This window comes from Sminthopsis crassicaudata, chromosome 1 (assembly GCF_048593235.1).
Source record: "Sminthopsis crassicaudata isolate SCR6 chromosome 1, ASM4859323v1, whole genome shotgun sequence".
Taxonomy (NCBI): Eukaryota; Metazoa; Chordata; class Mammalia; order Dasyuromorphia; family Dasyuridae; genus Sminthopsis; species Sminthopsis crassicaudata.
The window spans coordinates 257337388-257361101 of record NC_133617.1 but is presented as its reverse complement, the minus strand read 5'-3'; the positions used below and the strand labels follow the sequence as shown (position 1 = coordinate 257361101).

General features: G+C 36.5%; 1 protein-coding gene across 3 annotated transcripts in view; it reads left to right on the top strand.

Moving 5' to 3' along the window:
* The first annotated feature begins 18210 nt into the window (after positions 1-18210).
* The window catches only part of PXDNL (peroxidasin like), a 512873-nt gene continuing 507369 nt past the window's right edge, over positions 18211-23714 (top strand). For all 3 annotated transcript variants that reach the window (XR_012484142.1, XM_074278161.1, XM_074278143.1), the window contains exon 1: positions 18211-18422. Coding sequence is in view for 2 of the 3 variants with exons in the window: in XM_074278161.1 (XP_074134262.1) it covers positions 18259-18422 (164 nt within the window). In the remaining variant the exon portion in view is untranslated. The remainder of the gene's footprint in view (positions 18423-23714) is intronic.

Sequence of the window (23714 nt, the reverse complement as noted above, 5' to 3'; positions counted from 1 at the left end):
GGTCAGTCTGTATTTTGTATCTTTGAGGGAATATAGATCTTCATGGTCTTTCAACAAAATAGAATAAACTATAACTGCTATTGGAAAATAATCTAGTAAATTTCATTTACTGGAATATTACACTTGTATTTTTTTTTTAAACAGTTGCATTTAAAAGTTTTTATAAGCAGTAGTATTAGGGTCAATTTTGAAATATTAGTTTACCAGGAGTGTTTGTCTTGATTTGGATATTTTGTTTCTGATAAAATTTAATCTTAACTTCCAGTTGCCCACCTATTTTCTAGCTGATGTGGGAAAATTTACATTTTGTTCCTTAATTTTCTTTTGGAGCCTGAAGCCAATATATAAAAATACAAAGATGTTCATTTTAATGATTCACCTCTTTAAGAAGAAAGCTTTCTTATAGAATGCATGTGAAGACAGACTTTTTCATTGCATTTCATTCTCTTGTATACTTGATAAGATGGATAATAGATAAGCAAGATTACTCAGTGTTTAATCTTTGTCATTGAAATGTTTTTTTCTTTTTTGGTTTTGTTTTTAAAGGTGCATTCATTTTACATTTGCAAATTTGCCTTTAAATAAAGAGTTAGAAAAACAATATTAAAATGAGATTTTGCATTTGTTAATAGAGACATATTGTAATAAATAAAACTTTTGTAGTTTGTGCTTAATATTCTTTTCATATTTATGATTGTGGGAAACATAGAGTACAATTGATTATTCAGTGGAATTTTTGAAGAGACATTTTGATTTAATGAAGAGTGCTAGGTTTGAATTTTCAAGTCCTAGACCCAGTCATGGCCTTACCACACAGTCATTTTTAAAGATTTGGACAAACCACTTAATGTTCTAATTTCATCTCTAAAATGAAAGGGTGTCATCTTAATCCAGCTTTAAATCTGATCCCTTAAGTAGAAAAGGTAGATCATGTAATTAAATCTTATAATTTTAGAGCTATTGGATAACACATGAAATTCTTGTCTACTTCATTTTACAAAAGAGGAGACTGGAAAAAGGAAATTGCTCAATGACAGTGTTAGTGCTAGATGCCTTAATATACCTAGTTAGTGACATGGGATGAGTACGCTGATTTCATAGATAAGTGTAATTTCCATTGTTATGCATCATAATGGATTTTAATGAATGAAGCACTCAAACATTTCATAAAGAAAAACTCATTACCTCCATATTTTAATATATTTTATCAAGTGCCGAGGCATTATTTTGGGAATTGGGATACAAGCACAAACATGAGGCATCACTTTTTCTCAAGGAGCTTCCATTCTCTTGTAAACAAAACTTCACAAATACAGGATATAGAAGTGACTTTTGAGGGGATTGAACAGGAGAAAGAGGCTTTTGGATGAGACCCTGTAGTTGAAAGGAAGGAGAGCTTCTAAGAGGCAGAACATATTAGGCAGGGGGAACAACTTGTTTAATAGGAAATTTGAGAGAAGAAATGTTTTCTATAGGAAACAACAAAGGAGGCCAATTTGACTGAAGATGAGTGCAAGAAGCAAAACGTAACCAGTTTTGCAAGGTAGGTTACAGTTATTGGGAAGGTTTTAAAATTTTATCCTAAAAGCAGTAAGGTACTATTGAATCCAAAAGCCTGGTTAAACATAGATTTTTAAGCAAGTGGGTTGTACAAGAGGGGAAGAAGTTTATTAAAATAGTCCAAGTCAGATGGTGAGAACCTGAATTAGGGTTGCTGTGGTATGAATGGAAAAGGATTTAAGGATATCAAGGTAGATTAGTGAAAAGTTGACAGTTGTAAATGTGGGTTTCTAGAAGTAGGGTTCCTTCAAAATAGGAGGGAAGGTTTGCATGTATAAATAAGTGTAAATAAGGTATGAATATCCCAGAATTCAATTTAGGAGAGAGTAGGTGGCTGAACATCTTGATTTAGGAGATGTCCTGCAGAGAAATGATAACAATTCATGGACACTAAATAGCATTGTATTTGAGAGGATCTACAAGGGAGTTTTAGTATGCATTTTTGTAGGGGTCTTAGGATTCACAGGATCCTTTTAGGTAGAAATGTTAAATATTAAATGTCTAATATGTAGTAGGCACTGCTAAACTGGAAATGGGCCTAAAATAGGCCATGCTCCCAAAGTTTTCAGGGAAAATCCAGGGTGGGGAAGGTAACCAGAAGTACGTCAGAAGATTAGGATTGAGAAACAAATTTTGGATTTGAGATAGATATAACAATATTAAGATATTGTTGAGTCTGTGTGTTAGGTTAAAAAACAAAAATAATTCCTGCCTTCAAAGAGCTCAGTTTATTGGGGAAGACAAGCAAATATGTACAAACAAGCTATATTTCAAATAAATGGGAAATAAAAAGTGGAAGTAGAAAAGGGGATTTTAATTGAATCTTAGAAGTCAGGTACTAGAGATGAGGTAGAGCATTTCATAGCTGAAGAACCATGAAAAAAATGCTCTGAAACAGAATGTCTCATAGCATCAGAGTATATGAAAAAAGTAAAATGTTAAAAAAAAATAATAATGGAAAGGTAGGGATAGGGGGGGGTCATGAACAACTTTTGAACACTATTATACTAGATATAATAGATAACTAGATAATACTTAAATTCTAGAGGGTTTATATTATATCCTGAATGCCAAACCTTATTGTGTAGAGCTCTAGGTCTCTGCTTCAGGAAAATGAAGTGATATATGGGAGTACAGAGACCTACTAGGAGGATGTTGGAATAGTATGATGTGATATGGGCCTGAGCCAGAAGAGTGGCAGTATTAGAAGAGAAAAGAGATTATCTTGAAGAGAAGTTGCAAAATTGAAAAAGTCAAGCCTTGGTAATAGATTGGAGGGTGGTATTGTCAGAGACAGTAATAAGGAAAATAAGAGTGGGGAGTTTAAAGAGAAATTTTAATTTTCATTATACTGAGTTTCAGATATCTAAAGGACATAGATTATGCTCAGAGAATTTCTTTTTCTTTTTCTTTTTTTTTTTTAGGAGAAAGCATTTCTTTTTTTTAAATTAATTTTATAATTATAATTTTTTGACAGTATATATGCATGAGTAATTTTTTTTATAACATTATCCCTTGTATTCATTTTTCCAGATTTTCTACTCCCTCCCCTAGATAACAGGCAATCTCATACATTTTACATGTGTTACAGTATAACCTAGATATGTATGTAAATACAATTTTCTTGTTGCACATTAAGAATTGGATTCCGAAGGTATAAGTAACCTGAGTAGAAAGACAGTAGTGCTAATATTTTACATTCAATTCCCAGTGTTCCTTCTCTGGGTGTAGTTGTTTCTGTCCATCATTGATCATATGCTCAGAGAATTTCAAGAGTTTTTGTTTTGTACATTTTGTTATTTTTTTAACTTTTAAATTTTGAGTTCAAATTTCATTCCCCTACAGCTCCTCCCCACCCAGAGAAAACAAGCTATATAATATCAATTATATATGAACTCATTTCCATATTAATCATTAGAAAAATAAAGTGGAAATAATATGTGATTGTACTTAAAGAGGGATCAGTTATCTCTCGGGAGGTGGATAGTGTTTTTATTGATTAGAGAAGCCAATTGCTTCATAGTTGATCATTAACTGTAACTGTGCACAATGATTTCTGGGTTTTCCACTTTACATCAGTTTATATTTCTTACAATGTTTTTTTTGAAACCATCTGCTTTATCATTTCTTATAGCGCAATAGGAATGCCACAGCTTGTTTAGCCATTTTCCAATTGATGAGCATCCTCTTAATTTCTAGTTCTTTGCCATTACATACAGGTCCTTTTCCTTTTTTCTTTGATATTTGATCTAGGAATGGTATTTCTGGGTCAAAGGGCATAGTTCCAAATTGTTCCTCAGAATGGGCACACCCTGCCAGCAGTGTATAAGTGTACCTATTTTCCCATTATCCCTTCTAGCAGTAGTCATTTCTGATAAGTGTGAAGTGGTATGTTTTGAGATGTTTTAATTTACCTTCCTCTAATCATCTTTTCAAATGACTAGTTAAGCTTTGATTTCTTTTGAAAATTACCTGTTTATATCCAATCATCCCTTATCAATTGGGAAATGACTTATTTTTATACATTTGACTCAGTTTTATATTCAGTATATATTTGAGAAATGAGATCTTTATAAAAGAAACTTGTAATAAAAAAATTATACTGTAATTTCTCTGATATCTCCTTTAATTAAGTCTATTTTTGCTTTTGCTTTGTCCAAGTGTCCAAGATCATGATTGTTGCTTCTGCTGGTTTTTTTTTTTTTTAATTTAGCTGAAACATGTTAGATTCTTTATTTAATCCTTTATTTAACTGTTTAAATATTAACTAATAGTTATTTAACTATTTAACTGTTAACAAATATAAACTTTTGTTTCAAGTATTTCTTTTGTAAGCAACATATTGTTGGATTTTGGTTTCTAATACATCTTTTGTTTTATAGTGAACTTGTCCCATTTGCATTCATAGTTGTGATTACTATGTATTACCTTTCATCCTATTATCTGTTCTTTCTTCCTCTCTCTTTTTATTGTTCTTCCTCAAGTCTATTTTGCTTCTAACCACTATCTCTGTTAATCTGCTTTTCTTTTTTACCATTCCTTTCCCTCTTATTTCCTTATCAGATAAGTTATTTCTATATACAGTTGAGTGTGTGTGTATATAAATATATATGCACATATATGTATGTATGTGTATATGTGTATATTTGAATTAATTTGGATGAAAGTGAGGTTCAAGAATACCTGCTACCTATTTCCATTTCTCCTTCCAGTGTAGAAGCTCTTCTTTATGTCCCTTTTTACAGGAGAGAATTTCCCCCATTTTACTTTTCCCTTCCATTCTACTTTTTCCCTTCCATCTTCTCCCAGTGATTTCCTCTTTCTTACCACTTTTTTTTTGGATATCATTCCTGCATAATCAATTCATATACATGCCCTCTGTCTGTGTAAACTTTTATCTTCCCTAATAATGACAAGTTCTTAGGAATTAATTACATGTATCATCTTCCCATATAGGAATGTTTAACTTTATTGAGTTCATTATTAGTCTTTCACATTTACTTTTTGATGTTTCTCTTGAGTTATGTGTTTAAATGTCAGTCTTTCTATTCAGCTCTGGTTTGTTCATCAGGAATGCTCCAAGGTCCTATATTAATTCATCTTTTCCTCTGAAGGACTACATTAATTTTTTTGCAGGGCAGGTAATTGTAGCTCTTTTGCCCTCCAGTATTTCATATTCCATTTCCTTTTGGAAAAGGAAATAGATTGTCCTATGATAATGATGGGGGGAAGGGTCTCTCTCTTAGTCATTGCTGGTAAAAATTTTCCAGCAAGTCCTTCTTAATAGGTCAGTCCTTCACCTGAAAGATTATTATCTACCCAAGAGCCAGTGTAGGTTCTGAAAGGACCAAGGAATGGTTGATATAATTGCTGCCTGGAAATTTCAGGAGAAATGCTAGAGCAGAACAGAGATCTGTACACAATGTTCTGACCAAGGCCTTTGATATTGTTAGTCATGAGGGTTTGTGGAAGATCATGGCAAAATTTGGCTGCCTGTAGAAGTTTGCCATTATATATGTAAGTTCCTTGATGACACGCTTACACAAGTTTTGGATAATGCTCTCATGTTTTCCCTTCCACTAATGGGAGTCAAGAAGTATTGTGTTCTTGCTTCCCTACTTTTTAGTATGGTGTTTTCAGCAATGATGTTGGATGCCTTTAGTGAGGATGAAAATAGCTCCAAGGTCAACTACTGCATTATTGATAAATTATTTAATTTGAAAAATCTACAACCAAGATTTAAAATGGAGGGAGAAATGGTGCATGGCTTTTTTGTTTGCAAATGATTGTGCACTCAATACAGCCTCTGAGGCCAAGATGCAACAGAGTATGAATCAATTCTCTGCTACTTGTGTTCATTTTGACCTTATAAGTAATAACAAGAAAAGGGAGGTTCTTCACCAGCCACCACCACACCATCCATACATAAAACCATCAGTTACAACAAATGGAGAAATTTAGAATATTGTGGATAAGTTAATTTAGCTTGGCAATATACTTTCCAGAGATATACATGTAGATGATAAGGTTGATGCATGCATTTCCAGAGCTAACTCAGTAGTTGGGAGACTGAATGGAAGTATGGGAGAGAAGAAGAATTAGTCTCCATACCTGTGAAACCTGTACAGCATACCAGTTCCATGCCAGTAAACTAAATCACTTCCATTTGAATTGTCTTAGGAAGAGTCTGAAGATCAGATTCCAAAGCCAGAAAATTTAAAAAGCCCCCTAAGGTCAAGGGACCCTAAATTTTTTGCTGTCTCCCCTACAAGCTATATTACATTATTTCCCTTCTCTAGCAATTTTCACTTCAAATTCATTTGGGACAAAGGGACAGATATCTCATCTTCTGGGGCTGCTTCATGCTAATAAAGGGTGTAGAGCTTTCCCTGCTTAATGGGGTCTAGACTGAGGAGGGGAAGCAGCCACCTGAAGATGGTGACAGCAGCATTCAGAGGGGTGCTGAGTGTCAGAATCAGTTAGCCAATGGTATCCAGAGTGAACAAATGGTTGGAAGTTTCATATCTTGGAGTCTGGAGGAAATAAATCTATTAATAGGAATAGTTCTCGCCGGGGGGGTGTTATGAAGAAGCTTCAAGAAAGAAGCGTTATGAGTGAATTTGCCAGAATAATTTTGGAATGGATATCCTATAATTATTATATGGGTAAGAGATCCTTTCTGCCAAGAAAACAGGATGGGTTAAAATTATTCCCCTGGATGGATAGCTAGTACAAATGAGGTGGCATCTAGGATGGGGATGGTGACATTTGGGAATGGGGCCTTTGCAAATAATGCATCAGGTCATATATATGGGCTTCCCTGAGGATGCTGAGGGCACACCCAACAATCCTGAATGCTCCCACTGCCCATGGAGTTTCCTAGTCTGTCTAAAGACTAAGAAGTTATCTCCCCACTGATCGGGGCCCATGGAGAGATACCAAAAGAACAGAGAGAAAATACTAGGAACAAAAAAGAGCAGAGAGAAAATACTAGGAACAAAGCTCTCATCCCTAGAGTGTTGTTAAAGGTACATCTGGAAAACATGGAAAATAACAAGAAAGCTAGACTGAGGGAGAGAAGGACACAGACAATTTCACCTTTCTCTATCCAGTATAGTTCTATTATTTCCAGGAGTCTTGTGGAAGAGTGGTTTCAGGTCCTCTGTGGGTTCACAGAAATTTTCAGGAACATCTGAGAGAGAAGAACTAACAGGAGTGGCACTCTAATTCTAGAAACAGGAATCCTTCTGAGGAAACCTTTGAATTTGACTTAAGTTAGAGTGGTCAGAATGACCTTATATGGTCCTTTCTAATTGATGATTCTTCACTCAATTCTCTGGAGTCTCCAGGCACAGTTTAGTAAAGACTCACTTGAGATGATTCATTTTCTCCACCTTTCCAGAAGATTGAGGCTGTCAGGCAGAGTGGAGATGATAAGTAATCTTAAGTGAGCCTGATCTCCTTTAGCAAAAACCTCTGAGCCTTTTCAGTCTTTTAAGGGAAGGCTTTTACCCAGGTAATAAAGATGTCAACAAAAATCAAAAGCATTTTGAAGCTCTCTAAAAGCGATATATGTGTAAAATCTATCTGCCAGTCCTTCCCAAATATGCACTCTTCTTCCAGAGAGGTTTCAGGAGCGAGGAGGAGTTTAACAGCTCTTTCAGAATTTACTTGGATATAAATTGGGCAGACCTGACAAATCTGTTCAATTGTTTCTTCTAGCTTATAAACAGTGAAAATAGTTTTCACAAGGAATTGGAAAGCATTTTTTCCCAAATGAGTAGCTTGGTGTAGGCCAAAAAAAAAAGTTCCCACTGACTGGCCTCTGGGATTAGAAGCTGGCTTGAGGGTGTTTGAAGCCACCCAGAAGGAGAAAGGGTATATCTCCCCCCTCTTCTTTCTGCAAGGGCATGTCCCTACTATATGAAGGGGTAAAAGAGGGAACTTGGGAATTAAAAGTACCTTGGTCAGGGACAAATGGGCAACAGCACAGGCAGCTGAATCTCCAAGCCTGTTCTCCTTGGCCTGAAGTGAATCCCTTCTGGTGTCCTTTACAAAACATAGCAGAAACCTCTCTGGGTTCGTGGACGGCTTGCAATAGTTGTAGAATTTCCTTTCCATATTTACTAGGAGAATTTTTTTTGCTATCAAAATCCTCTTTATTTCTATATAGCCCCATGAGTGTGCAATATGAAAAGTATGTTTGGAGTCTGTATAGATGTTCACTCTCATTCCTTTCTCCAGTTCCAAAGCCCTAGTAAGGGCAATGAGTTCAGCTTTCTGGGCAAAAATCCCAGGGGGAATGGCTAAGCATCCAAGGGGCTATTGAAGGTCACCACAGAATTAACTGCCCACAACTAGATACACTCAGGACTCCAAGGGATGGAGTTGAGAGGGTTCCTTAATATCTTCTGAGATGCTTTCCCAAAGAAGCAGAAAGGGATTTGGGACAAGACAGAAGTCAAGGAAGTATAAGCAAAAAGTTGTTATTGTTTTTTTCTTTTTCTTTTCTATCAGAATGAGGTAAAAATTCCTGGAATTATCTCCAATGTTACAGGAATTTTTCTTGCAATCTTAAAATGACTAATTGCTAAACTTCTTAATCATTGCTCTCAAAACTTTGAGAATCTGCTACGATGTTATTTTAATTTTAATAGATAACTTGTGTAGCCCCCATCTTGGCCAGAGCTGAAATTTACAGGAAAAGCTTACAGTTAAGCTTTTTAAGAAATTTTCCCAGCATTCTAACTACAATATAGAGGTTTGTTTTTTTCTTGATGGTTGCATTTTTAAGTCTTTCTAGGTAACAAAATCTAACTCATAGAATAAACATAACACAGACATTCTGCATAGAGATGGCAGACACAGACAAAATGATCTGAAAGATGATTGTCCCATCTTTACCAAAAGCCATAAAATTTTGTTAGTATTATAAGGTGAGAACTCAGGTTGTCTGGGCAATTCTCTAGCTCAGAATTCACACCTTTAGTTCGGGCCTTTAGGGGGAGTTTATACCTTTGAACTTCTGAAAAGGAGTTTACACAACCTTTAAAAGGAGCAAGTTCATTGGTTGAAGTAATTTTCCCACAAGCCCCTGAGTTCTCACATGGCCATTCTCTGGGAGGATAAAAAAGGCAGCATTGAGCCTGGAGTCAGTCTGACAGTGATTGAGTTGAGATGGCTGGAAGGATAACTTAGAGACGACCGGACCTTTACAGTTCTGGACCTTTATATTTTGGCACCCAACATGGGGCAAGGACTTTTGCTTATCCTAACAAGGACTTATTTTGAGCCCTTCAGAGGATCTAGCCCAGACCTTCACAATTTGGCGCCCAAACAGGGACAGACACCCTACCTCCACTGAAGTCCTTCAGTGACCAGGAGATTAGGTGAGTAGTCTAATAGACAAATAAGGAATTTACCTTGTTAAGGGCTAAACCAGCAATCTCTTATAGCTGAAATGGGGCAGATGTTAGCTAAAGACATTCCCTTGACCTCAGCCGACTCAGCCCCAGCCTTAGCTCCAGCCCCACCCAGAAGTGGTGCTATAGAGAGTATAATTAAGATAATTGAGGAGCAGAATTTACTTGTAACCTGGGTACAGATTGCTAAACTCTTGGGCACATTAAAATGCACATCCCCTTGGTTCTTAGAGGAAAAAAAAAACTAAATGTAGATAACTGGAAGCTAGTGGGACTTCAATTGTAAGAATTTCACACAAAAAATGGGCCTCCTTCAATTTCCACAGAGGTATTTTATATATACAACGTAGTTCAATTAGCCTTAAACTATCGACCAAGTTGTAGGAGAAAGAAAAGTTTTAAAAATGAATAGAGGAGGAAGTGTGAGGAAAAAAAGAAAGATCAAGATCTTGCCCAAGGGCAAGGGGATTTAAATGAGGAATTAGGGTGTGATGACTCTGATTCTCTTGAAGAAGCTTCAACCCTGCCTAGAGAACAGATCATTAACAGGCCAATATCAACTCCACCTTCAGGGGTGGAGGAAGAAGGAGGAGGGGAAGAGGCAGAAACACAAACAGAAACAGCCTATGACAAGATTAGAAAAAAGCATTGATTAAGGCTAAGAGAGAAGGACAGGATATAAGTGATTTTATACATGCATATCCTGTGATTGAAGAGATTGACTCTGTAGGTCAAAAAAAAGAGAAGATATGCACCTTTAGATTTGAATAAAATTAAAGATTTGAAAAAAGGTTGTACCCTTTATAGGGCTACATCAGCTTATGTTAACATGTTACTAGATGGTTTGTCTTATGAAGTCCTAACCCCGAATGGTTGGAAATCCATAGCAAGGACATGTTTAGAACCTAGAAAAAATCTGTTGTGGCTTGTGGAGTTTCATGAATTATGTAAGATCCAAGTCAGATGCAATTTGGAAACAGGAATTAACACACAATTCACTTTTGAGCAATTAGCTGGTGAAGGTCAATATAGAGAGAATTCAGAACAGATTAAATATACCATGACAGTGTATGAGCAAATTTTAAAGGCTGCAATAAAAGCCTAGGGTGCCCTCCCCAGACAGAAAGATCGGGAGGAGGCTTTCACTAAAATAGAGCAAGGTCTCAATGAACCTTTTGCGGATTTTATGGGACGTTTGCAAACTGCTGTTAAAAGAACTATTGGAGAAAATGCAGCTACAGAAATAATGATCAGACATCTGGCTAAGGAAAATGACAATGAGATTTGCAAGAGAATTATATGGGGACTAGACAAAGATGCTTCTTTAGAGGAGATCATAAGACACTGTGCTACAGTAGGAACAAATGCTTTTCACACCCAGAGTATGATGAACATGGAAAGACAGGGTCCTTCCTGGCAAGGGACTTCTAGAGAAATTCGTCAATGTTTCCAATGTGGAAAAATTGGACATCTAAGAGCTCTGTGTAGATATGGAGATAGAGTGAGAAGACAGGATGAGAGAAGACCTAAAACTCCATGTCCAAAATGTCACAAGGGCCTCCACTGGGCCTCCGAATGTAGATTGACCCAGGGAAATGAGAGGCAGGGCCCAGCTTCAGCCCCCCAAGTGGGGCATGATGGTAGCCAAGATTACATCCAGAGAAATTTAAGACATGATCAATCAGCCAAAAGGCAATCAGATGGAAGAAAGGAATTGAAATTAGGAAAATAGAGTTGTGTGCAGTAGAGACTACTGAGATACTCCCTGGAGAAGTGAAATCTGTTCCTGTTGAGCCTATGGATCCTTCACCTCCAGGCACAGTAGGCTTGACCATTTCACCTTCTGAGAGTGCCTACAAAACAGTGTCCATCCATACACTGATGTGGGAAACTGGAGAATGTGTAGCTAATATCCCAGTCACTAACACAGGTAGACAACATGTGATTTATCAACCAGGAGAAGTAGTAGCATCAGGCTTATTGTTACATACCCCTAATAAGCAATCTGGTGATAGTTGCCCAGATTCTGACTCCAATGAACAAAATCCAGGAATATATTGGACAGCAGCTATGACAGTTGATTGACCTATGCTTACTATTTATATAAATGGAATACCATTTGAAGCATTGGTAGACATGGGTGCAGATCGTATAGTTATTAGAGGTGCCAATTGGCCCAGTCACTGGCCAAAGATTAAGGCAGACACCTACATGTCTGGGGTAGGAGGATCAATAGCAGCTGAAGTGAGTGCTACCCCTTTAAGATGGATATTTGAAGGTGAAACAGGAGTTTTTACTCCTTTTGTGGTTGAAAAAATCCCCATCAATCTGTGGGGAAGAACATTTTACAGCAGATAGGATTACAAATAAGCACTTTGGCTTTTTAAGGAGGGCTGTTGTTGAAGGCCTACTTGCACTCTCACCGGTTCCTATTCAGTGGAAGACTGATTCACCAGTGTGGGTAGAACAGTGGCCCTTAAGAATTGATAAAATTCAGGCCTTATTAGACATAGTGAACAAACAACTTGACCAAGGACACTTGCGGCTTTCTCTAAGTCCTTGGAATTCCCCAGTATTTGTGGTGAAAAAGAAATCTGGAAAATGGAGGATGTTAACTGATCTAAGAAGAGTAAATGAACAGATGGAAACTATGGGAACTCTTCAGCCTGGACTTCCATCTCCTACTCAGTTGCCAAGAGAATGGCCTCTATGGGTTATAGACATTAAGGATTGTTTCTATTCTATTCCTCTAGATAAGGAGGATATGAAAAGATTTGCTTTTTCAGTGCCTAGTGCTAATTTGCCTGAGCTTTATAAAAGATATGAATGGACAGTTTTGCCACAGGGAATGAAAAACAGCCCTACTATGTGCCAAATGTATGTTGCTGCTGCTCTTGCTCCAGTAAGAAAAGCATTTCCAAAAGTAATATTGTTATATTATATAGATGATATTTTGGGATGTGCACCTGAGGAACAAATGTTAGAAGCATGTCTACAAAAGACCATGGAAACACTAAAGTACTATATGCTGCATATAGCTACAGAAAAAATTCAAAGACATGCTCCTTTTCAATATTTAGTATATGAAGTATATCCTAAGACACTTAACAGTACAAAAGCTTTCTTTAAGAACAGAGAAGTTGGACACCTTAAATGATTTCCAAAAATTAATAGGAGATATCCAATGGATGTGTCCAGTATTAGGTTTAACTACCAATCAACTGCAACCTCTATATGACATTTTAAGGGGAGACAGTGCTTTAAATTCACCATGCCAGCTTACAAAAGAAGCACAAGAGGCTTTGAAAGAAGTTGAACTAGCTTTATCCAATGTAGTTGAAAGAGTCACTCAAAAACCCTTGGAAATATCAGTTTTTGCTACAAAAGAGGCACCCACAACAGTCCTTCATCAAGGAGACAGTGTGATTGAGTGGGTGAACCTCCCAGCACAACCAGAACAAAGCCTTACACCTTACCCAGTGCTTGTGGCTAGGATTTTATTAAAGGTTATTAAGAGAGTAATACAATTATCTGGGATAAGTCCTGAAAAAATATACACATTCTGTACTAACGCACAAATTAATGTATGCTGTGAGACCATCCCAGAATGGCAAATTTTATTGGCCACAGCTCCAAATTTTGCACATGGGTCTCCATTAAAGATAACCCGGCTACTACATAATTGGCGATGGATTTTTGAAGAAAAGGTTTCTAAGATTCCCCTTAAAGGACCAACAATCTTTACAGACGCCTCCAAAGAAAATATTTGTGCTGTATACTCTCATGATTTAACCATAAAGAGAGTAGTCAGGACTCCTTTTCAGTCCACTCAACAGAATGAATTATTTGCTATCATGCTAGCTCTTACTTGTTACCCAGGAGACATAAATATAATTACTGATTCAGCCTATGCAGTAGGTGTAGTACAAAGAATTGCCACAGCCCAAATAAAATTTGCAGCCTCTAATATTTATCAGCTCTTTAAGGAACTTCAAGAGCAAGTGAGAAAGCATCCAGGCAAGATTTATATCCTGCATGTCCACTCATATAGTGGACTTCCAGGTCCTATTTTTGATGGAAATTCAAAGGCAGATAGCCTTTTAACTATATTAGCCAGTAGTCCTTTATTTCAGGAAGAACAAGAATCTCATTTTAAATATCATCAGGCTGCTCGAGCTTTACGTTTACAATTTGGAATCATAAGAGAGGAAGCTAGGAGCATAGTAAAAAGCTGTACAGCTTGCCTTCCTTTCCATGCTCCTACACTCCCTCCAGGGAAGAATCCTTGTGGTTTTAGACCCAATGAAATCAGGAAAATGGATGTGACCCAGTATAAATCTTTTGGTCGTCTGTCTTTTATCCATGTGGTGGTAGATACCTTTTCAGGATTCACATTTGCAGTGCCAACAGCAAAAAGAGACAGCCTGAGTGGTCACTGAATTCCTTATCTAAGCATTTGCAATTATGGGTGTGCCACAAGAAATAAAAACAGATAATGGACCTGCATATTCTTCTAAACATTTTGCACACTTTTGTGTGCAGTATAATATTTTACACACCACTGGCATACCTTTTAATTTGCAAGATCAGGCAATAGTAGAGAGAAGAAACAGAGACATTAAGATACTCCTCCAAAAACAAAAGAAAGGGGGAGCCACAAGTAACCCTAGAGAACTTCTAAATTTAGTTCTCTATACCATTAATTTTTTTTCCCCCCCTGAGGCTGGGATTAAGTGACTTGCCCAGGGTCACACAGCTAGGAAGTGTTAAGTGTCTGAGACCAGATTTGAACTCGGGTCCTCCTGAATTCAAAACTGGTGCTCTATCTACTGTGCCACCTAGCTACCCCATACCATTAATTTTCCAATTTTTGACAAAGATGCACTGGCTCCGGCAGACAGGTTTTATAACTCTCCAGAAGGACAGTGTCCAGTGCTAGCAGCTCCACTGTCCTTAGATAATCGCCAGATGATGTGGAGAGAACCAGAAAGTGGTGAATGGAAGGGACCAGATAGATTAACTTCTTGGGGGAGAGGGTTTGCTTGTATTTCTTCAGATGGAGAAGGAATCATATGGGTGCCAATGAGTTGTATTTGCCGTCCATCAGAGAGAGACAGAAAAAGAGAAAAACCTCAAAACAAAGGAGAAGATCTAAGAAACATCAGACACTGAAAAAGCATGGCTTACAAGGAGACTGTTAAAGATTCCTTAACACAAGATAAGACTGTTAAAGAATTTTAAAACCAGCAGGAATCATTGGCTTTCCTAAACACAAGATGAGACTAATGGACAATGGACTTATGGACTTGTATAAATTCTCAATTTATGATTATTTGATCATGTTATTTGTTACATACTTTTAGCATGTATTATGTTACTATGTATTTATGTAATTTATGTAATTATGTGTAATACCTCCCATATTGATGGATTTATGTTTCAAGGTCATGACCACCCTTTGTTCTAAATCAAAAGAAAGGGAGATTAGGATTACAAGGAGAGAACTCAGGTTGTCTGGGCAATTCTCTAGCTCAGAATTCACACCTTTAGTTCCGGCCTTTAGGGGGAGTTTACACCTTTTTGAACTCCTGAAAAGGAGTTTACACCACCTTTAAAAGGAGCAAGTTCATTGGTTGAAGTAATTTTCCCATAAGCCCCTGAGTTCTCACATGCCCATTCTCTGGGAGGATAAAAGAGGCAGCATTGAGCCTGGAATCAGTCTGACAGGGATTGATTTGAGATGGCTGGACCTTTACAATTCCGGACCTTTACAAAAAGCCATCCTATAGAATTTCTTCTCTGGTGTCTTAGATAAGGTGATAGGGTAGCAAAAGTTCTTTGGGAAGTTCGCCAAAATTAGCAAGAATTTCCAAGTCTGGGTGTCCCCAAGGAAAATTTGCTGAGCATGGAGCTCACAATAACCTGGACAAGCCTTCTCTCAATGATTTGGGATGTCCCAGCTATAGGATCGAGGGAGAGAAAAAAATTGGAGGGCTTACTTTGACAAGTAGGGAATCAAGCCAGGGAGACCAGACTCTTCCATATAATGGGCCACCAAATGTTGAGGTTGGGAAAGGGGACCTCAAAAGATTAGGGTCACAGACTGGTGTCAAGAGGTGTCTCAAAAGAATTAGCAGGCTTGAAACCATTTCCTAGTCCAAGGGCAAAGTTTATTGTAATTACAAGGTCAATTGAAGTGGTTTAAATTCCAAGAGAATTTAGCAAAGAAATAGGATCTAGGAGACACATTTATCTAGTTCTTTAAGTTAAAGATATGCTAATTTTATGGCCTTAGAGGAGAACCAAGGAGTGGTCTAAGAATTGGTTATCACTGACCAACTGACAGTAATGTTTATAGGACTATTCTAAGGCTAGAAGACTTGAAATCATTGACAGTTTGTTAGAACAATAGTCTCAGAATCACTAATATATCTTCCCTAAAATCTAAGGGAAGAAATATTATTATATTCCTAGGCCAGAGGGCTTTTAGAATCATTGACAGAACAATAGCATTCTTAGATCAGAAGACCTTAGGATCATAGCCAAAAGATTTAGAATCATTGACTTATTGGTAGAACAGAAGCCCCCTAAAATCAGGGGACTTGAAATTATTATCTCCCCTAAGCTATATTGCATCAATATGATATGAACTTGAAACACTGGTTACCTTTCCTTCTCTGGATACTCTCTAGCATCAATGTATTTCCTAAAATAGGGGGTCTGTATTGAATACTGTGCTTTAGATGTAGTTTGAGGAGGGCAGAATAAAATGGGTTTATTAATTCCCTAGTCCTGGATATTATGCCTCTCAGTGAAGTTTAATAATATGTTAATATTATTTTTTTTTGGCTGCCATATCCCACTGTGTCTCACAAGTTACATGTATCCATTTCTCTATCCAATTGTACCAACTTTATACTAGCATGTTAGACACTAAATGTGTATGTTTCATTGACAAGAGATTCCTTAAAGGGATGAATTTCCCTCCCTTAGTTGGTATGCTAATGCAAAACACTCGGTATGCTAATCTTGAATTTAGCATTCATAGAAGTTATACATCTTTTCCAGTCGCAGAAAACCTGTGCAAGTCGGTGACAATAGCTCCTATTTGTTTGATGTAGACAGGAAGAAATTGACTCCTCTATTCCCCTTACTAATGTGTAAACTTATGTAATAAAATCTATGCATATAATAAAACATGAACATTTTCAAACTTTAAAATTATATTTTTTTCTCTTGTCAGATGAGCAAAATAACCTGTCCTGGAAAATATGTGCATTACTGTTCTCCAAACACCTCCAATTTTTTAGATTAAAATCACCTATTTAAATATTTTGCCAAAAGAGGGCAGTATTGGCAAACAGATATAAGAGCTAGAAATGTATATTATTTGAATTTATAAGATGATTGTCAATAGGACTTTACTTTTTTTTTTAAACTGGATATATATGTATTCATTTATTTTGCATTATTATCTCAATTTGAACGCATTAGTTTGTCTTTAATAATGTTTTTACATTTTATAAAATGTACTATTGAAGAAAAGAAGTATATTTGAATTTATGTTCTTCAGATTAAGAAACTTTAAAATATTCCTTAAAATAATGGATTCCTAAGTAGCTATTTGCTTCCTTAAGTTTATCTTTTATTTACTCACATTTACGGTTTAAATTTTGTAAAACACTTTTCTCACTTCTGGTTTATAGATAATTCAAGTATTACTTCCCTCTTTTTAAAGATGAAGAAATTGATGCTAATGCTAATGGAGAACATAAAGGACTTTTCCATAATGATCATACAATTAGCATCTGATGTGGAGTTCCTACTCACTCTTAAGTCTAATAATTTACTCATATTTTGCTACTTGGCTAAAAATCTAGAGTTTATTCACAAATTATGCCTATGAATGGAAATAAGGCAAGAACTGTTTCCTCTGTAATCTTCTATCCCATCACTGAGTCTGTTATAGAATAAGGCTTCACTAAATGATTGATTGACTGAAGCATGCATCAGAACCACAGTAGTGTAAGGATTAATTCAAAAGTTCCTTACTAATAGAAAATGAGAGGTTGACTAAGAAAAATAATTTTTAATAATACAATTATCCTCTTCATATATTACTTTTGAAGACTTATTTGACAAAGCAGATCAGATTTTTCAAGATAATACTGGCTTTCTTAGTTTTTTTAGATTCACAAACTTAACATGTAAACATTATGACTAATTTGACTATTTGTAAAATGAACTTATTCTTAGTTAAGCATACTATTAAAAATCATTTCTATCCTGTCTTTACTGCATATCAAATGATCAGACTTTGGAATAGTGAAGGAATGTTTGTGTTTAGATCATCTAATTAGAACTCTACTCTTTAGGACTTGGTGGCTTACACCAAATACAAAAAAGAAAATCAGCTCTGCATTGATCCTATAAAATTTTAATCAAGCTGAGCTTCAAAAGGAAAGCTAGGGGCAATGAGGATGAGCCTACATAAAAATGCGAAGGAATGCACCTTTGAAAAAAATTAATATTTATATGACTCTAAAGAATGGATTTTGGGGGGGTGGGGGAGGAAGAGGACTTTTACATTGACAAGACTAATAATCTGCCCTTCTGAGTGTAGTGCTGCCCCATGCCCGCAGCCTCTGTAATGTGATCTCCCCCCTCGCTGATTGGACGGGAAAATTGTGCTTTCCTTGAGAGCAGCTCTAAAGCGTGGCTGCTCCAAGCCCCAACAGCAGTTTCCGACTTTGCTGCCGCTGCCGCGAATGGAGTGATGGAGCCCAAACGAGGCTGCTGGACCGCCGGCTTTCTGCTGGCTCTGTGGGTCCTCCCGGCTCTGTCCTGCCCTAGCCGTTGTCTTTGCTTTAAGAGCACCATCCGCTGCATGCACTTGATGCTGGATCACATCCCTAAGGTGCCACAGCAGACCACAGTCCTGTAAGTTTACACAAGCCCTAGCAAACTTGCTCAGTGAAGAGATTAGACCCCTTTCTCCTGCCCCCACTGTACCCCACCGAACCTCTGCCTGCGGGGGATTGTCATTCTCTTATAACTTTTGGTTGGGGTACGATACCCTCCTTGCTTGTGCATTTCGAGTATTGTCGACTCTGGAGAACTGTGGGAATATGCCTTATCAGACTTTATAAAAACAGGACATTGTATTTGAATCAGATGCTTAAATTTTAGTTTCTAGAAGTAGCGTTGATTAAAATAACTAGGGATTCGTCTTGAAAATGCTCATTCTCTCCCTTCTCTTCCTCCCCCAAAGAAGAAAAGCGAACTTATTTTAGCACTCTCTGTACTTGGATTTTTCTTTCTTTCTTTTTTTTTTTTTTCCCCTTTCTTTCTCCCCGGTACTCTTCCAACCCACCGCAAACCCCGCCCCTCCCATATTTTTGGAACTCTAGTTGGAGCAGTGTGATAGTCCTAATTGTAGTTCCAGATTACCCTGCTAAATTGAGCTCTGAGATCTTACATTTGAAAGGGAACTTTAAAATCATATGATCCAAATTCTTCATATTAAAAAAGGAGAAAAATGCTGTAAGAATCTAAGTCACTTGCTTAGGTCTAGTTACAGCTAGGAATTGGACTTCAACTTGGTATCCTGACTCAGTTCAAGGGCCCTGCTCTCTTCATTGCCTTTTTCCATTTCATAAACTTGGGATTAGTTTCCACCAGAAGCACTTCTATTTCACTGTAAGAGAGACTGAGGAATGCTGGTAGAGTTATTAGTTGTTAAAGCCCTTACATTACAGCTGCTATTAAATTGAACATCTGATTATCTTTCAAGTTAGCTGGGGGGATAGTAGTCAAAAGAATAAAGAAATAAGCTTGTGCTAACCTAAAGGTCAAGGTAGTAGTGTCTGCTTTCTAGTATGTCCTGACTCCTAGAGAAATTCTTAAAAAAAAAAAAAAAAAGAAAAGAAAAGAAAAGAAAGGAAGGAAGGAAGGAAGTTAGAAAAAAAAAAAGAAATTCTTTCAATCATTTCACCTCATCCATTCATCACTGTACTTGAGATAGTCTTTGGATATTTAAGATCTTGGAGGCTGAACAAATCATTTCTGGGGAGAATAACAGGATGGGACAAACAACAGGGAGTGGTAATACCAGATAGTCCAAAGAATAATCTAGGTGTGATAACTCAATATCAAAGTCAGGTAATTTACCCAAATGTAGACATTTTGTAACAGCTCTTTATTCTGCACTTTGTTAGAATAACATTGTAACCAAGAACAAAAATAAAACTTATGACCAGGAATACAAGATCTTTGGGAAAATGTCAAGTAAATAGGACATAAATGAAAATTCAAGATTTTTAACACAAGGGGGTAGTAGATGCAGATTTTTGTTTCAAATAGAGGTAGCAATTTAGCTGTTATCAAGCATTTGAAAATTTAACATTGAAAGAAATGGCTGTTAGAATTCAACATAAACTTATTGTAGGGGGAAAAATCATGTATTTGAAAAGTACAAAGCTAGTAGTCATAATCTTTCAATTAAAATGATTGAATGGGGGGAGGGGAGAAACCAGGAAATAATTCCACTGATTTGTTCAGAGTTGCTCTTGAGTATTTGATTATCTTCCCAGTAGAATGTAGAATAATTCTGAGCCATTTTATCTGAGCCACAATTATTTGGCCTATTAACTACAGGATAGTTAATATTGTGATTCATCTCTTCTTTCTTTCCTAGATTTTAAAGAGACACAACATCTCTTAGAAGAGACTTTCCCTTGCAGACATCATTTAAGTTTTTTAACATTCAAATATTTGAAATCTGAAGACGAAATTGTTAGGGAGCAGGATAATAATTAATGTTTAATGAGATAAACCCAAAGTGAAATGTCAACATGTTTTGAGAATAATTAGCCATCACACTAATTTTTTAAAAAAATAAAGTTCATTGTCCCAATTCAGTCAAACTCTACTTCCTATAAATGTGGGGGGGGAGGGTAATTATATTTGGAATTCCTACTGCTATTCACTTTGGAATATGCTAATCAATCACTTAATATGTGCCTGGTACTGTGTTAAGCACTGGGGAGTCCATTAATAATAACGATGATGATAATTAGGATTTATATGATGGTTTAAGGTTTAAAAAGTACTTTACAAATATTATTTTATCCTCACATCTGTCCTGGGGAAGAGATGCTATTATCATACCCACTTAACAGATGGGGAAATTGAACAAACACAGGGGAAGTGATTCATCTAGGGGTGACAGCTAGTAGGTGTTTGAAGCTGAATTTGAACTGTCTTACCTGATTTGCAAGTCCTATACTTTTAGCTACTGTATTATCTAGCAGTCTATGAAAGACAAATACCAGCTCAGAATTCAAATGGGGAAAACAAAATGCAAACATTTTGTGTGTGTGTGTGTGTGTGTGTGTGTGTGTGTGTGTGTGTGTGTGTATGTGTGTGTGTGTGTGTGTGTGTGAGAATACATATTTATACTTACTGAATGGGTAGAAAAGAATAAGAGAAAAGGCATTATGCAAAATTTAATGTTTATTATTTAATTTTTAAAGTTACTAAAACAGAACCTTATGAGATCTTTTTCATTTTCCAGAAGATACCTTCTAGAGATCCCCAAGAATAGGGATATCTGAAAAAAACTCTAATGTACAAGGAAAAAGAATGAGACAGTTCTGTAGCTAGCTGTAAGAACATTGTGAAAGCATTTAACCTTCCTTTCTCCCTTTCTCCCTTTTTCCTTCTCTCCCTTCTTTTCTTCCATCTCCCTTTTCTTTCCTTTTCTTCCCTACTCTTTCCTTCCTTCCTTCCTTTTTTCCTTCCTTCTTTCCTTCTTTACTGCCTTTCTTCTTGAATTCCTATCTCCCTACTTCCCTTCTTCCCTCTCTCCCTTCCATCCTCCCTCCCTCCATCTCCCTTCCTTCCTTCTTCCTTTCTTTTTTCCTCCCTTCCTCTTTCCTTTTCTTTTCCTTCTTACTTCTTTACTGCCTTCCTTCTTTTCTTCTGTTCTTCCTTCTGTTTTTTCCTCCCTCTTTCTTTTTTCCTTCTTTATATCTATCTTTCCTTCCTTCCTTCCTTCCTTCCTTCCTTCCTTCCTTCCTTCCTTCCTTCCTTCCTTCCTTCCTTCCTTCCTTCCTTCCTTCCTTCCTTCCTTCCTTCCTTCCTCCTTTCCTCCCTTCCTCCCTTCCTCCCTTCCTCCCTTCCTCCCTTCCTTCCTTCTTTCCTCCCTTCCTCCCTTCCTCCCTTCCTCCCTTCCTCCCTTCCTCCCTTCCTCCCTCCCTCCCTCCCTTCTTTCCTTCCTTCCTTCCTTCCTTCCTTCCTTCCTTCCTTCCTTCCTTCCTTCCTTCCTTCCTTCCTTCCTTCCTTCCTTCCTTCCTTCCTTCCTTCCTTCCTTCCTTCCTTCCTTCCTTCCCTCTTCCTTAATTCTTCCTTCCTCTTCCTCCCACTCTCCCTTCTTTTTTTTCCTTCCTTCCTCCTTTCTTCTCTCTCCCTCATTCCCTTTTTCCTTCCTGTTGGCCAAGCATCCTTCCTTCCTTAAATCTGCCAGAAGATATTAAGTCATTTCTGTTTTGTGATCGCAAAAAATGAAGTAGCATTCATTGAATAGATATAGAGAGAAGCATAGTGTGGTGAATATTAAAGCTCATTGTTTCCCCTGCTGCACATTATCTGAGGAAAAGATTTCTAATAGTTATTTCCAATAAATTGAAAATGAATTAGAAAGTTCTAGAAAGTCTTGAGGAATATGTTAATTGTCACATACATTTTTTAAAATGAAATCTGTATGCTTACTCTATTGCTGCCTTTCGGAAAAATTTAAGGTTTTAAAATCTTAAAAATTTTTATGTGATTTGATTTTTTCTCAATAATATTTTATTTTTTCAAATATATGTAAAGGTAATTTTCATCATTCATTTTTGTAAAATTTTTGAGATCCAATTTTTTTTTCTCCCTTACTCCCCTTCCCAAGACAGCAAACAATATGATATAGGTTACTCATGTATAGCCATTTTAAACATATTTTTGTATTTGTCATGTTATGAAAGAAAAATCAGAATCAAAAGGAAAAAAACATGAGAAAGGAAAAAAAGGTGAAAATAATATGCTTCAATCCACTTTAAGTATCCATAGTTCTCCCTCTGGATTCATATAACATTTTCTAACCCAAGTCTACTGGAGTTGTTTTAGTTCACTGCATTGTTGAGAAGAGCAAAGTCCATCAAAGTTAATCATCATATAATCTTACTTTTATTGTGTATAATGCTCTTCTGGTTCTTTTCACTTCAGTCAGTATCAGTTCATGTAAAATCTTATAACTTTAATTTAATAACATTTAACATCTTCCAAATCCTATAGGGCAAATCAACATGAGAAAATGTAAAATCACCTGTAATTTGAAGAAAAAAATTGACCAGATTGGGACTTTATTCCTCTGAGACATATTCAAAAATCACTATGTAATATAATGTTATGTAATGTAATGAGAATTTAGGAGGCTGAACTACATTTTTAGAAAGATAAGAAACTAATAGGACTCAAACCAAAAAAACAGTAGTACTTTTCATTCATTTTAATTCATGGGTTTTTCAGTACTCCATTATCCAGAGACAGGTTTGCTCTAAGTTACTAAAAATGAGCTTCTGGCTTTTGCAGATTCAAAGCCTGTGATTGAATATGCTGACTGAGTTTAGATAGCTAGGGAAAAATAACATCTTAAAAAAGAATTTCATTAAAAAAAAAAAAAAAACTTGTGTGTAGAATATCATGAAGAAAGCTAGAGATACATTTAAGGCCTATGTGAATTGGTCTATTCCTCAAATAATTAATTAATGCCAGATGATTATATTGTTATTTAACAATATTAAGTCCCATGACAAAACTCATGAATGTGGGCATTCTCTAGAGGAAAAAAGGTATGTCTTTGTAAGTTAAGACTAAAAGGTTATAGAGCTCTTTTCAAAGATATAACTGGCAGGTGATAGAGGTAATGACAATATTTTATCTGCAACTAAATAATCAGGGAATTTATTTTCTTACAATATTGTGGCAACAGATAAATTTTTATCTGATTCTTTTTCCTTGCTGCCTAAACCTACCTTATACTGAGTGTAGATAATCTTCTTTTCCCCACCACAGGCACTGTGGAAATTTGCTGTATTTAAAGTTTAGATTTTAGAATAAGGAAATAATATAAAACTTCAGAATAAAAATGTCACTTGATGGGAGATATAACTAATGTTATATCCATTGTTT